This window comes from Lithobates pipiens, unplaced genomic scaffold (genome assembly GCF_037356315.1).
Source record: "Lithobates pipiens isolate NorthernLeopardFrog02 unplaced genomic scaffold, aLitPip1_a1.2 Scaffold_22, whole genome shotgun sequence".
Lineage (NCBI taxonomy): Eukaryota > Metazoa > Chordata > Amphibia > Anura > Ranidae > Lithobates > Lithobates pipiens.
Window position 1 is genome coordinate 14,538,190 of NW_027507784.1, and position 15,087 is coordinate 14,553,276.

Sequence of the window (15,087 nt, forward strand, 5' to 3'; positions counted from 1 at the left end):
TCTGTATGGACTGTGTGCTGATATCTGGACACTGGGACTACTGGGCCTTGTAGTTCTGTATTGGCTGTGTGCTGATATCTGGGCACTGGGATTGCTGGGACTTGTAGTTCTGTATTGGGTGTGTGCTGATATCTGGGTACTGGGATTGCTGGGACTTGTAGTTCTGTATGGGCTGTGTGCTGATATCTGGACACCGGCACTGCTGGGGCTTGTAGTTCTGTATTGGGTGTGTGCTGATATCTGGGCACTGGTATTGCTGGGACTTGTAGTTCTGTATTGGGTGTGTGCTGATATCTGGACACCGGGACTGCTGGGGCTTGTAGTTCTGTATTGGCAGTGTGCTGATATCTGGACACCGGGACTGCTGGGGCTTGTAGTTCTGTATTGGCAGTGTGCTGATATCTGGACACTGGGACTGCTGGGACTTGTAGTTCTGTATGGGGTGTGTGCTGATATCTGGACACTGAGACTGCTGGGACTTGTAGTTCTGTATTGGGTTTGTCCTGATTTCTGGGCACCGGGACTGCTGGGACTTGTAGTTCTGCACACTAGTTACTAATCTTTGTCTAATAAAACAGAGATGATGAAGATTCACCCGCGGAGAGCGGTTGGTGAATGTCACATTCTCCTCTTAAGGAATATATTTTGTATCTCTGGTTTGGGTACAAAATAAAATCCTTTGTAAGGAGATATTTCCTGTGCCTTTGTTATGATGTCATCGATGTATCTCTGATCTCATATTGGGGGGAATTATAGGGATTGCTCCGCTCCATACACCGTGTACAGTCAGTGGAGATGAAGGGGTTAATCGGTACAGTGGGGCCCCCTGCTGGCGTCACACCATGACGGTCATTGTGTCTTGTGTCACCAACCGTCCGTCCTCTGAACTCCACGCCATGATCACCGCCATAGAGACCGGAGACAACAAACCGGAGAGAGAATAGAAGAGGGGATGTGGAGAGGAGACGTAGGGTGACGGAGGAGAGGAGATCGTCAGGATGGGAGTGGTACGTATCACTGAGGCCCGAATCACACCTTGCTGGGAGCTACAAAACGCTGGAGGAGAAAAAAATCTATTATTCTCTATGGAGACGGTTCACATCTCCACTCCGGGTCACCTGACGCCCAACGCCCCAAGATCAAAGAAAGTTCCGGAGATTTTTCTGTAGCCAAAATCTAGCAGATATGAGCATTTTTGGCACGTTTTTAATCCTAAATTAATGGAAACGCACCATTCACACATTTTTATGCACATTTTTGCATGATTTTCTGCTCAATTGAAAAAAAATTCATAGTAATAAACTATATAGATATAGATATATATATACAAATTAAATATACAAATAACTAAAAATCATCATACATAAATAAAATAAATTAACAATATGTAATAATACATAAATGAATAACAATGAATCCCTCACCTAAAACAAAAAAGATTATTAATAATAATAATAATAATAATAATATTTTAAAATCATAAATTAAAACCCAAACAAAAAAATAATAATAATAATATGAAATCATTATAAATAAATTAAATAAATTAATAATATGTAATAATACATAAATAAATAACAAAGAACCCCTAACCCCTCAAAAAAAAAATAATAATAATATTATTAGTATTATTAATAATATTAAAATAATAAAATTTTTTAAACCCAAACATAAAAATACATAAATTAATAATATGTATTTATTAATTTTGTGTTAGGGTGTTTAGTTATTTATTATTATTATTTATTTTTTATTTGTATTTTTTAAGGGTTGGGGGTTAAGGTTAGGGGTTATTTTTTTATAACTACTTAGTATTCATTAATTGAATTTATGTATGATTTATTTATAATTAAAGCCTCGTACACACGATCGGGGGGGGGGGGGGGGGGCGGTGAGGAGGGCACAGTACAGGGGGGGAGGCAGAATGGCACAGTACAGGGGGAGTCAGGAGGGCACAATACAGGGGTGGGTCAGGAGGGCACTGTATGGGGGGAGGCAGAAAGGCACAGTACAGGGGGGGGGTCAGCAGGGCACAGTATAGGGGGGAGACAGAAGGGCAGAGTACAGGGGGGGGGCAGAACGGCACAGTACAGGGGGGGCAGAATGCCACAGTACAGGGGGGAGGCAGAAAGGCACAGTACAAGGGGGAGGCAGAATGACACAGTACAAGGGGGGTCAGGAGGGCACAGTACAGGGGGAGTCAGGAGGGCACAGTACAGGGGGAGGCAGAAAGGCACAGTACAGGGGGGGGGGGGTCAGCAGGGCACAGTATAGGGGGAGACAGAAAGGCACAGTACAGGGGGGGGGGTCAGCAGGGCACAGCATAGGGGGGAGACTTAAAGGCACAGTACAGGGATGGGTGGCAGAAAGTCACAGTACAGGGGGGTCAGGAGGGCACAGTACCGGGGGGATCAGGAGGGCACTGTATGGGGGGAGGCAGAAAGGCACAGTACAGGGGGGGTCAGCAGGGCACAGTATAGGGGGGAGACAGAAAGGCACAGTACAGGGGGGTCAGGAGGGCACAGTACAGGGGGGGCAGGAGGGCACAGTACAGGGGGGGCAGGAGGGCACAGTACGGGGGGGGTCAAGAAGGCACAGTACAGGTTTCGGGACACTGCCAGGATATGGCCATCCTGGGACAGCTTAGTAAAAAGCATGACTGTCCCAGCAAATCTGGGACAGTTGGCAGGTATGATGTAATGCACCTTATAATGGGGCCCCCAGGCACCTGTGCCAATGCATTACATTGGTGTAAGCATCAGTTCATCCGTGTGAATGAAGCCTAGCATTCAGGGAATGAAGCCTGAGAACAATCGATTTTGTCCCATTCACACAGAAGGAATGTACATGCACTTTCATCTGTGAATTGTATAGAAATACACCCCATTGAGAAGAAAGGTTCCACAATGTGGTGGAAGCAAACATCGGCCACACAGACTAAACCGAGATGTGATTGTATATGTGTGAGATAAAGGGAAACGTTTGTCTTTCCCGGTAAGTTGCCGTTCCGGTGGGTTATAAGACAATCAATGCCGTCTACCTCTTGTCTGCTCCAGAGGTTGAGTCGTAAAGAAGTTTCTTTGGCCATCTGCTCCAGGGACAGTGAAGAGAATTACCGATGGCTGAAAGATCACGTGGAGAACAAGATGTTTCAACATACAAAGGTGGTCGTCCACCCCGTCTACATATCCAACAATGCTAACGAGTTCTATAAAGTGGCCCCCCGCCATGACTTCGCCATCCTGTACCACACCAAGAAACGGGGGAGGGTAAACGTCACCAACGTCACCGACTCTCTGTATGACCAGGAGCTGAGATATCTTCATGACAAGCTGGGTGAGTGTTGTCTGGAGGTCTAGTTTTAAGAATTATGTACCATCAACACATCCAGCAGGAGCGCGAAGCTCAACTCCAGGATAATGTCTAAATACACACACAAAATACAGAGAAGAGAACGGCTTCACCTGCCCATCCATCCTGGGATGCAGGGAAGGGGTCTTGATTTTTTTGGTTTAAATAGCTGTAAACCTCTAAAATGAAAAATGAGTAAAGCATATATATGCCTCTAAAGCACATGTGTCTAACATAAGGCCCGTGGGGCAAATCGAACCCGCTAGGCCATTTTATGTGGTCCTTGCACCCAGGGCTTTTTTTTCAGTCATAGTTGGTAGAACCCTGCACACTGTGCATAGCACACCCCGAACCCTGCATTCTGTACATAGCGCACCCCTGAACTCTGCATTCTGTACATAGCGCACCCCTGAACTCTGCACTCTGTAAGCAGCACCCCTGAACTCTGTACCTAGTGAACCCCTGAACTCTGCACTCTGTACGTAGCGCACCCCTGAACTCTGCACTCCGTACATAGCGCAACCCTATTCTCTGCACTCTGTACATAGCGCACTCCTGAACTCTGCACTCAGTACGAAGCGCACCCCTGAACTCTGCACTCTGTACATAGCATAATCCTGAACTCTGCACTCTGTACGTAGTGCACCCCTGAACTCTGTACCTAGTGGACCCCTGAACTCTGCACTCTGTACATAGCATACTCCTGAACTCTGCACCCTGTACATAGTGCACCCTGAATTCTGCACATAGCGCACCCCTGAACTCTGCACTCTGCACATAGCGCACCCCTGAACTCTGTACGTACCGCACCCCTGAACTCTGCACTCTGTACGTACCGCACCCCTGAACTCTGCACTCTGTACGTAGCGCACCCCTGAACTCTGCACTCTGCACATAGCGCACCCCTGAACTCTGTACGTACCGCACCCCTGAACTCTGCACTCTGTACGTAGCGCACCCCTGAACTCTGCACTCTGTACGTAGCCCACCCCTGAGCTCTGCACTCTGTACGTAGCGCACCCCTGAGCTCTGCACTCTGTACGTAGAGCACCCCTGAACTCTGTACGTAGCGCACCCCTGAACTCTGCACTATGTACATAGCACACCCTTGAACTCTGCACTCTGTACAAGACACATCCCTGAACTCTGCACTCTGTACATAACACACCCCTGAACTCTGCACTCTGTACATAGCACACTCCTGAACTCTGCACTCTGTAAGTAGCACCCCTGAACTCTGCACTCTGTACATAGCATAATCCTGAACTCTGCACTCTGTACGTAGTGCACCCCTGAACTCTGCACTCTGTACGTAGCGCACCCCTGAACTCTGCACTATGTACGTAGCGCACCCCTGAACTCTGCACTATGTACGTAGCGTACCCCTGAACTCTGCACTATGCACGTAGCGCACCCCTGAACTCTGCACTATGCACGTAGCGCACCCCTGAACGCTGCACTATGCACGTAGCGCACCCCTGAAAGCTGCACTCTGCACGTAGCGCACCCCTGAACGCTGCACTCTGCACGTAGCGCACCCCTGAACTCTTCACTCTGTACATAGCGCACCCCTGAACTCTGCACTCTGTACGTAGCGCACCCCTGAACTCTGCACTCTGTACGTAGCGCACCCCTGAACTCTGCACTCTGTACTCTGTACGTAGCGCACCCCTGAACTCTGCACTCTGTACATAGCGTACCCCTGAACTCTGCACTCTGTACATAGCGCACCCCTGAACTCTGCACTCTGTATATAGAGTACCCCTGAACTTTGCACTATGTACAAAACACACCTCTAAACTCTGCTCTTGGCATGCAGCACACCCCTAAACTCTGAAATCTGAACATAACGTACACCTGAACTTTGCACTCTGTATGTAGCACACCCCTAAACTCTGCACTCTGTACATAGAGCACGCCTGAAACTGCCCTATGTACATAGAAAATACCTTATCTGTGCACTTAACACATTCCTTGTATTTATTGGCCCTTTAAGACCCTCCCACTGTGCAATTTGGCCACACCCACCATTCAATGTGGTTCGGCAGGGGAGCATGGTTGAGTTCCTGCATCTATTCTTTGAGAAAAAATAGCCCTGAATACATTTCTATAGTCTTACAGCTACAACCAGCCCTTAAACCATAATGCTGATGGGGCCAGCGCTGAAATTGTGTGTTGACACCCCTGCTCCAAAGTGTGTACTTGCCTCTATCCAAAGTATTTTAGTTACTTCTGACAATCTATGCCGACACCAGGCAATCCTGGGATATGGCCCAGCCTCTCCTCTCCTCCAGCACACAGAAGGTGATTGACAGCATCAGCTGTGTATAGTAATGGGTGTAGAGAAGATAGCATTGTAGATAAACAGGTACAACTTATGTAGGAGGATTTGTTTTATCTCTGTGTATCACCCAAGGATAGTCACTTCACTGGGTATACGGAGGGGGTTTACTACTTTAAGTAACATTTACAGGTCTTGTCTCGCTCCCAGCCTGTGATTGGACAGTGAAAGGAGAAGCGGCAGACTGATAGACTTATCCCTCTGTCTCTCTGCTTTTTCCTTCTATCAGCATGCTTAGTGTCATCTCATGAGCACTGCAGCATAATTGATTGGTTGCATTTAAAAAAATACACTTACTTATTTATGATTGATAACAGAATTGTATTTGTATCTTTATGTTTTAAAAGGTAAACGGTGGGGTAAAGGCTCGGAAAGATTTGTTTTTGGAACGTACGTTGAATTTTTCTAATAATTAATAGGGTCAAATTGATGATAATTTTCTACTGTAGTGATATGAACAATCAAAGGAGAAGGTTGTAAATTTGTTTCTTGAATGAATGAAATTCTAACTGTGAATGTGGTTTACAGGGCATCCGGAAAGTATTCACAGCGCTTCACTTTTTCCACATTTCGTTATGTTACAACCTTACTCCAAAATGGATTAAATTCATTAATTTTCCTCAAACTCCTACAAACAATATCCCATAATGACAACATGAAAGAAGTTTGTTTGAAATCCTTGAACATTAAATAATAAAAAAATAAAAAAATAAAAAAAATCCCATGTACAAAAGTATCACAGCCTTTGCCATGACACTCAGGTGCCTCCTGTTTCCACTGATCATCCTTGAGATGTTTCTACAACTTGGTTGGAGGCCACCTGTGGTAAATTCAGTTGATTGGACGTGATTTGGAAAGGCACACACCTGTCTATAGAAGGTCCCACAGATGACAGTGCATGTCAGAGCACAAACCAAGCCATGAAGCCCAAGGGATGATCTGGAGACCTCCGAGACAGGATTATATGGAGGCTCAGATCGGGGGAAGGGTACAGAAAAATGTCTGCAGCATTGAAGGTCCCAATGAGCACAGTGGCCTCCATCCGTACATGGAGGAAGTTTGGAACTATCAGGACTCCTCCTAGAGTGGGCCACCCGACCAAACTGAGAAGGGCCTCAGTCAGGGAGGTGACAAAGAACCCGATGGTCACTCTGATAGAGCTCCAGAATTTCTCTGTGGAGAGAGGAGAACCTTCCAGAAGAACAACCATTTCTGCAGCACTCCACCAATCAGGCCTGTATGGTAGAATGGCCAGACGGAAGGCACTCCTCAGTAAAAGGCACATGCCTGGAGTTTTCCAAAAGGCACCTGAAGGACTCTCAGACCATGAGCAACAAAATTCTCTGGTCTGATGAAACAAACACTGAACTCTTTGGCCTGAATGGCAAGCGGTATGTCTGGAGGAAATCAGGCACCGCTCAACACCTGGCCAATACCGACCCTATAGTGAAGCATGGCGGTGGCAGGATCATGCTGTGGGAATGTGTTTCAGCAGCAGGAACTGGGAGACTAGTCAGGATTGAGGGAAACACGAATGCAGAAAATGTACAGAGACATCATTGATGAAAACCTGCTCCAGAGCGCTCTGGACCTCAGATTGGGGTCATCTTCCAACAGGACAACGACCCAAAGCACACAGCCAAGATAACAAAGGAGTGGCTACGGGACAACTCTGTGAATGTCCTTGAGTGGTCCAGCCAGAGCCTGGACTTGAACCCGATAGAACATCTCTGGAGAGATCTGAAAATGGCTGTGCGCCAATGATCCCCATCCAACCTGATGGAGAAACTGCCTGAAAATAGTTGTGTGCCAGGCTTGTAGCATGATACTCAAAAAGACTTGAGACTGTAATTGGTGCCAAAGGTGCCGGGTCAGTCTTTCCCACCCTAGTGTGTGAGGTCATCTAGTAATGGGGTCCTTTGGGTATGGCTAAATTTAGAACTAGAGTATGTATGTCTTCATATCCAGTACAGTATGTCCTTGTTACTATACAGTATGTCTTCCTCATTACAGTATAGTACTTCCTTCTTACATCACCAAATAGAAGAACAACCCTCACTGGTTGTGGGTTAGTGCACATGAACAGGGACTTGTCCTAGGACCAGGAGGAATCGTAATGGCTGAAAACTCAACCCGATCCTCCAAATGGATCCAACTTCTTGACCAATAAAACAGCAATAGAGTACTTTTGACCTCATTCTATTCTTAGGGAGAGTTCATGTACATAGCTCAGGTCCATACTAGAGTCATGTCCTCCTACCTAATCCAAGGACAATCCTTCTTATTTGGATTCACAAGGGATGCAGTAAAAGGATACTTTGGAGCTCTATTGTTGGGGGAGCCCACGTTCTTAGCCCATGTCCATAGTAGAGCCATGTCTTCCTCTCTAATCCAAGGACAATCCTTCCTATTTGGATGTACAGGAGAAGCAGTAAAAGGGTACTTTGGACCTCATTCTATTGTTATGGAGAGTTGACGTTCATAGCTCAGGTCCATACTAGAGCCATGTTCTCCTACCTAATCCAAGGACAATCCTTCTTTTCAGGATTCACAAGGGATGCAGTAAAAGGATACTTTGGAGCTGTATTGTTGGGGTTGCCCATGTTCTTAGCCCATGTCCATAGTAGAGCCATGTCTTCCTACCTAATCCAAGGACAATCCTTCTTATTTGGATTCACAAGGGATGCAGTAAAAGGATACTTTGGAGCTCTATTGTTGGGGGAGCCCACGTTCTTAGCCCATGTCCATAGTAGAGCCATGTCTTCCTACCTAATCCAAGGACAATCCTTTTACTTGGATCCACAGGGGAAGCAGTAAAAGGATACGTTAGAGCTCTATTGTTAAGAGAGCCCACATCCATAGCTCAGGTCCCTACTAGAGCCATGTCCGCCTCTCTAATCCAAGGACAATCCTTCTTATTTGGATTCACAAGGGATGCAGTAAAAGGATACTTTGGAGCTCTATTGTTGGGGGAGCCCACGTTCTTAGCCCATGTCCATAGTAGAGCAATGTCTTCCTACCCAATCCAAGGACAATCCTTCTTATTTGGATTCACAAGGGGTGCAGTAAAAGGATACTTTGGAGTTGTATTGTTGGGGGAGCCCACGTTCTTAGCCCATGTCCATAGTAGAGCCATGTCTTCCTACCTAATCCAAGGACAATCCTTCTTATTTGGATTCACAAGGGATGCAGTAAAAGGATACTTTGGAGCTCTATTGTTGGGGTTGCCCATGTTCTTAGCCCATGTCCATAGTAGAGCCATGTCTTCTTACCTAATCCAAGGACAATCCTTTTACTTGGATCCACAGGGGAAGCAATAAAAGGTTACTCTGGAGCTCTATTGTTGGGGGAGCCCACGTTTATAGCCCACGTCCATAGTAGAGCCATGTCTTCCCACCTAATCCAAAGTTGATCCTTCTTATTGGATTCACAGGGGAAGCAATAAAAGGATACTTTGGACCTCATTCTAGGCCTCAAATGCATACATTTACCTTTATCAACATTAAAGCTTACTTGCCATAGGATTTAAGTATGTGGTAGCAAAACAGTCTCTAGTAGACAGGTAAGTCACCGACCGTTTGGCTGTGTATCGATTTACCTGGCAGTATGGTGTTTGGTGAACATTCACTCACTTTACAATGACACATCATGAGTGAGCACCACCACAGGTCGTATCTGAGTAAAAAAAGCTTCCATTTCTTTCTTTAAAGGTAAGAAAAAGGTTGTGGTTGTGATAGACGATTTGGAGGAGAGCGGTGACCATGAGAAAAACAGAATTCAAAGTGCACAAGAAGACCTTCACAAGTATGCATGCAATTTGTTCCTCTTCACCACGACAGATAAAATTCATATCAATGGACAAGGAATGGCCCAAGGAAGAGTAGCAGACAAACTGAAAGCTTTAAAAAAAGAAATTAAAACAGGTAACATGTTAAAGCTTTGCCAGAAAAAAAGTAATTATTATATAAACTATGTGGCCACAAGTTTGTGAACCCCTGACCATCACCCCAATATGAGATTGATGGACATCCCAAAACAAACCATGGCCACTATTTTGGAGCTATCTGCTCACCCATTGCCATTAATATGGAGCTACCCCCTCCCCCATGGCCATTACTATGGACTCCCCCCCCCCCCTTCCATGGTCATTAACATGGAGATGTTCACTTCACCCTTGGCCATTAATATGAACTTGCCAACCCCCCCCCCAGTACTCCCCATGGCCATTAATATGGAGATGTTCACTTCACCCTTGGCCATTAATATGGATTTGCCAACCCCCCCCAGTACTCCCCATGGCCATTAATATGGAGATGTTCACTTCACACTTGGCCATTGATATGAACTTGCCAACCCCCCCCCCAGTACTCCCCATGGCCATTAATATGGAGATGTTCACTTCACACTTGGCCATTAATATGAACTTGCCAACCCCCCCCCCATGGCCAATAATATGGAGATGTTCACTTCACCCTTGGCCATTAATATGAACTTAACAACCCCCCCCCCCCCCATGGCCAATAATACAGCTATAACATCCTCCAATCTTCTGGGAAGGCTTTCCACAATACTTTGTACTGCATCTTTGGGAATTTGTGGCCATTTGTGATGATGTATGAGAAGACTTAGCTCACAATTTGTATTCTGATTCCTCCCAAATCTGTTCAGTAGCGTTGAGGTCAGAGCTCTGTGCATGTGACTCGAGTTCCTCCACACCGAACCGGTGAAACCATGTCTTCATGGAGCTGGCTTGGTGGGGCTGGTGTGATGGGACTCAGTCATGCTGGGACAATAAAGTGACCTCACCTACCTGGGAAAAACACTTTTTCAGGAATACGGCTACACTCATTTTGAAAGTGTGGCCCATTGTATTTACCCTCAAAATAGGTTGAATTGTGGTCCAGAGCAAGAGATTGTGGGTTTCGCCAGATGTCTGGCAGAATTGCAGAATTCCAATAGGTGGAAACAACAGAAACCCAACTAGTATCAGTTCAGCAGTCTTCCAATGAAGATCTTCTGCTGTCACCTATGCAGGAGAAAATGTATTAAATAATGTATTTAAATTCTACTTTCACTCTTTCATTTTCACTTTAATTTCATCCACAGGAAGAACGGCAAAGAGGGGAAAACGCATTAAGGTAAATAGACAGTCTATAGATTTAATCGGTTTATGACATAAAGGCTTCTGAATAGATAAAAATAAAGAATGAGAGGCAACAGCAGGGGAGGGGTGAGAGGTAAAGAAAAAGATGTAAGGTGGCGGGGGGGGGGGGGGGTGAGGGAGGTGGTGAGAGAAAGAAAATATGAGAAAGGAAATAGAGCGAGAGAGCAGCGAAGGACTAGCATTCTTGCCTTAGAAGTCCACATTTTGTGCTCTAATCCCATCTGTGACATTATCTCCATGGAACCCAAAGTGACCCTTATGTGTGAATGGGACATGAGACTGTAAGCTCCTGGGGTGGACAGAGATTGATGAGTGTGGTTCTATGCCAGCGGTTTTCAACTTATGAGGCATAAAGGGCCATGTATAGTATTCAGTATATGACAGGAGACTGGGAGAGACTTCATACATATTGGAGGAGAGGGTCAGAGACTATAGATATGCAACAGGTGTAGTTGGAGACTAAAGACACGCGGCAGGAGACAGTCAGAGACTGGGGATATGCTAGACAAGACTGTAATGCCGCGTGCACACGACCGGACTTTTCGAGGGACTAGGTCCGACGGACTTTCGGCGGAGTTCTGACGGAGTTCTGACGGACTTTCCGAATGAACGGACTTGGCCACACACAATCACACCAAAGTCCGACGGATTCGAACGTGATGACGTACGACCGGACTAGAATAAGGAAGTTCATAGCCAGTAGCCAATAGCTGCCCTCGCGTCGGTTGTTGTCCGTCGGACAAGCATACACACGAGCGGATTTCTCAGTAGGAACTGGGTCCGGCAGAGTTCCGGCAGGAAAAATTTGAAACATGTTCCATTACTAAAGTCTGACGGATTTTTGCAAATCAAAAGTCCACTGCAGCCCACACACGATCGAATGGTCTGCCGGAATCGTTCCGTCGGACCTTTGATGTCAAAAAGTCCGGTCGTGTGTACGCGGCATTAGAGATCACTGACATTACAGCTTCATTTCAAATGAATGCTCCCGATACTGACTGCTAGGGTCTGTTGAACGGCCACACAGCCACAGCCAAAGGCCGCCATGTGGAACTGGGGCTGCAGGTTGGGCTCCAGGGTTCTATGTCTACTACATGCCACATACCTGGTGTAGATCAAGCTGAAGAGGTGGCTTCTCCTACTCCTCTTGTCCAAAACCCCTGGTAGTGGTGGTGACAGGAGATGTGAGGGCACAGACTGGCACGAGGGTCGATGTAGCGGGCAGCGTCAACTGCTGAATGCAAGACACAGATGACTGTGGACCACTAGATAAGGACAAATGGCAGGAACATGGTGACACTTGATAGAAGACCAGACACAAGCCAAAGGTTATCAAAAGCCATACAGTGAGGTACAGGAGGTAGAGTCAGGATACAAGCCAAGGTCAGTTCACAGGCAGGCAGTGGGGTACAGGAGGTAGAGTCAGGATACAAGCCAAGGTCAGTTCACAGGCAGGCAGTGGGGGTACCAAATCTGGAAACAGAATACAGAGTCCAAACACACATCAAGGTCACAGCAGGTAACCAAATCTGGAAGCAGAATACAGAGTCCAAACACAAGCCAAAGTCAAACTGGCTCGTACATGGAAACGCAAATCAGGAGCGAACTGAAGACCATTCAGCAATCTGTCTATGTCACACTCCAGCTTAAATAGGCTATTCAGTGCCAACACCAGTGCCCAGCATGCACATGCCCCTATGCCCACGCTAATACATGTAGTGCAGGGGCGCCCAACCTGTGGCGTCCAATGATGTGGCCCACAACCACAAACCAGGGAAGCCCCTGCCCTTGCTCTGGGATGGCGGGTCAGCACACCCAGATCATCCCAGAGCATCAGAGTGCATGGAGTCGGCGCCAGCAGCAGAGGAAGCAGGCAGCCGTGGAGGGAGCAGGACCTCCATAAGCTGATGCTTCCTTTGTAGCCCCAGCTCCTGTCCCAGGCAAAGTAAGCATCACTTGGGACCATTCTATTAGCCTGGAGAGCGATGCCAGCAATAGCTGGAGGAGGAAAAGGTATATTAAACCTCACATACACTGCACTTTTGCAGTGGGCATATTAGCACTTATAAAAAGGGTTATTCGGCTGCTTTCACACCAACTAAGGCCTCATTTACATTTGCAGTTTGGGGGGTGCCACAACCGGTTACCAAATCACTTAATTTGCCCTTGATCTTCAAAAGGTTAAGCACCCCTACTTCAGTGTGTGCATCCTAATATATGCCTTGCAATGAGTTTATACTAATGCCGCGTACATACGATCGAATTGTCCGGCATACTTAGTCCGACATACAATCCGGCGGATAGTCCGGCAGACTTTCTACCGAACGGATTTGGCCACACACAGAAAGTCCGGCGTTTGCTAGCGCGATGACGTACAGCACGTACGACGGGACTAGAAAAAGGAAGTTCAATAGCCAGTAGCCAATAGCTTCCTTTTTCGTACTTGCTTCTGAGCATGCGTCATTCTTAGTCCGCCGTACTAGCATACTGATGAACGTATTGTCCGCAGAAACCCAAGTCCGACGGGAAGATTGGAGTGCAAAAATACTTTCTTAGTCCGCCGGACTTTACGCTGGAAAAGTCCACTGAAGCCCACACACGATCGAATTGTCTGCTGAAATGCGTTTCGGCGGACTAAGTACGCCGGACAATCTGATCGTGTGTACGTGGCATTAGAAACATAAGCATGTGCATACAATGGTCTTCTTGTTCTAGCCCATACTGGACTTTTCTTAGCCCTTGTACACACGGGTCGGACATTCCGACAACCAAATCCGTCGGATTTTGTCTGACGGATTTTGTCTGAAACAGGTGTTGCATACACACGGTCGGACAAAGTTGTCAGAAAATCCGATCGTTCAGAACGTGATGACGTTATTTTGTTACGACGGGACTACGTAGAGGCTAGTAGCCAATAGCTTTAGTCTAGGAATTTGATCCGAGCATGCGTGGCACTTGGTCCGATCAAAATTCTCAACATCTTCTCGGATCATGTTGTCGGAAAATTTTATAGCCCAGCTCTAAAACTTTGTCGGTCGGATATTCCGACGGAAACAGTCCGATGGAGCCCACACGCGGTCGGATTATCCGACAACACGGTCCGATCGGACATTTTCCATCAGAATGTCCGACTGTGTGTACAAGGGCTAACACTATGTAAAATGCTGCACAGGGCCGTTTTTAAGGCAGGGCAAAAGGGGCAGCTGCCCTGGGCCCTGTCATTGTTGTGGGGCCCAAAGCAACTGCCTCATACTTGCTAACTATCTTGGTTTAAATTCCATCGTTCCTTGAGGTTTTAGTCCTGTGCTGTGTCCCAATATCTCAGTGTGATGTGCTGCTACTAATGCTGCCCAGCTCTACCCTTTTGTTGTGTACAGATGACTCACCTGCAGACCCTGTGTTTACATGTAAATTGCCGACATTCATATGTTAATAGCGGCAGCATTGATATGTATATCATGCCCCCCTGAGGTCATATCCACAGTAATCTCTAGCAGCCAATCAACAAGCAGAAATCATGTGCTGTAAGCTTTAGCAACTAATCAGTGAGCCGTAATGTGTGCTGTACCCTCTAGAAACCAGTCAGTGAGCGGTAATGATAAACTGTAACCTCTGGCAACCAATCGCAATAGCTGCCTGATATGATTCAGTAAACTGATTTTGAGTCTAGCGGCTATTTATTGTATGTCTCAGAGCAGACAGAGAGCAGAAATGCATAGGGGGGGGGGGGCCCAAGAAAAGTTTTGCCCAGGGTCCAATCAATATTAAAGATGACCCTGATATAATATGTTGGTGTACATACAGTAAATGCAGCAAATAAATATGACATGGATGCATGCATAGAGGACATTGTTCCAGTTTCATCCTCACCAAGACCTGGTTTGGATAGGAACTGAAAATACACCCCAAGAGGTTTCTCTTCATTATTCCTCACTGTCGATCAAACTCTTCTGTTGTTCTCTTCTGTAGTTTCCATCAAGCAGGAGGACGCAGCCAGCTGAGCCAACCGGAGACCACCACCGCCAATGAGGGTCCTTGTGTCATTGGACTGATTGAGATGTACATTTTTCAGTGTTAATTTGAACCCTTACACTAATCCATGGAGGGGTTTCTTTTTTTTTAGCATTGTTACAGAGCAGAAACAGAAAGGAGTGGAGCTGTGTTCACCATGATCCAAAACGAGTTAGCCCATGGGACTTTAAATGAGTTGTTCATAGAGGTCATAACAAAT

The 15,087-nt window shown here is 46.4% G+C and overlaps 1 protein-coding gene across 1 annotated transcript; it reads left to right on the forward strand.

Annotated features, from left to right (window-relative positions):
* Positions 1 to 845: 845 nt before the first annotated feature.
* Positions 846 to 15,087, forward strand: LOC143923321 (uncharacterized). Its single transcript, XM_077446930.1, has 5 exons — positions 846 to 1,007; positions 3,057 to 3,336; positions 9,403 to 9,615; positions 10,799 to 10,830; positions 14,826 to 15,087. The coding sequence occupies exons 1-5, from the start codon at positions 999 to 1,001 to the stop codon at positions 14,883 to 14,885; spliced, it is 594 nt and encodes a 197-aa protein (XP_077303056.1). The 5' UTR covers positions 846 to 998; the 3' UTR covers positions 14,886 to 15,087.

What these genes read in the sequence shown, in the direction of transcription:
- LOC143923321 (XM_077446930.1), top strand. An exon ending in ATATCTTCATGACAAGCTGG is followed by an intron (nt 3,337 to 9,402) that starts GTGAGTGTTGTC and finishes CTTTCTTTAAAG; the next exon opens with GTAAGAAAAAGGTTGTGGTT. An exon ending in AGAGGGGAAAACGCATTAAG is followed by an intron (nt 10,831 to 14,825) that starts GTAAATAGACAG and finishes TCTCTTCTGTAG; the next exon opens with TTTCCATCAAGCAGGAGGAC.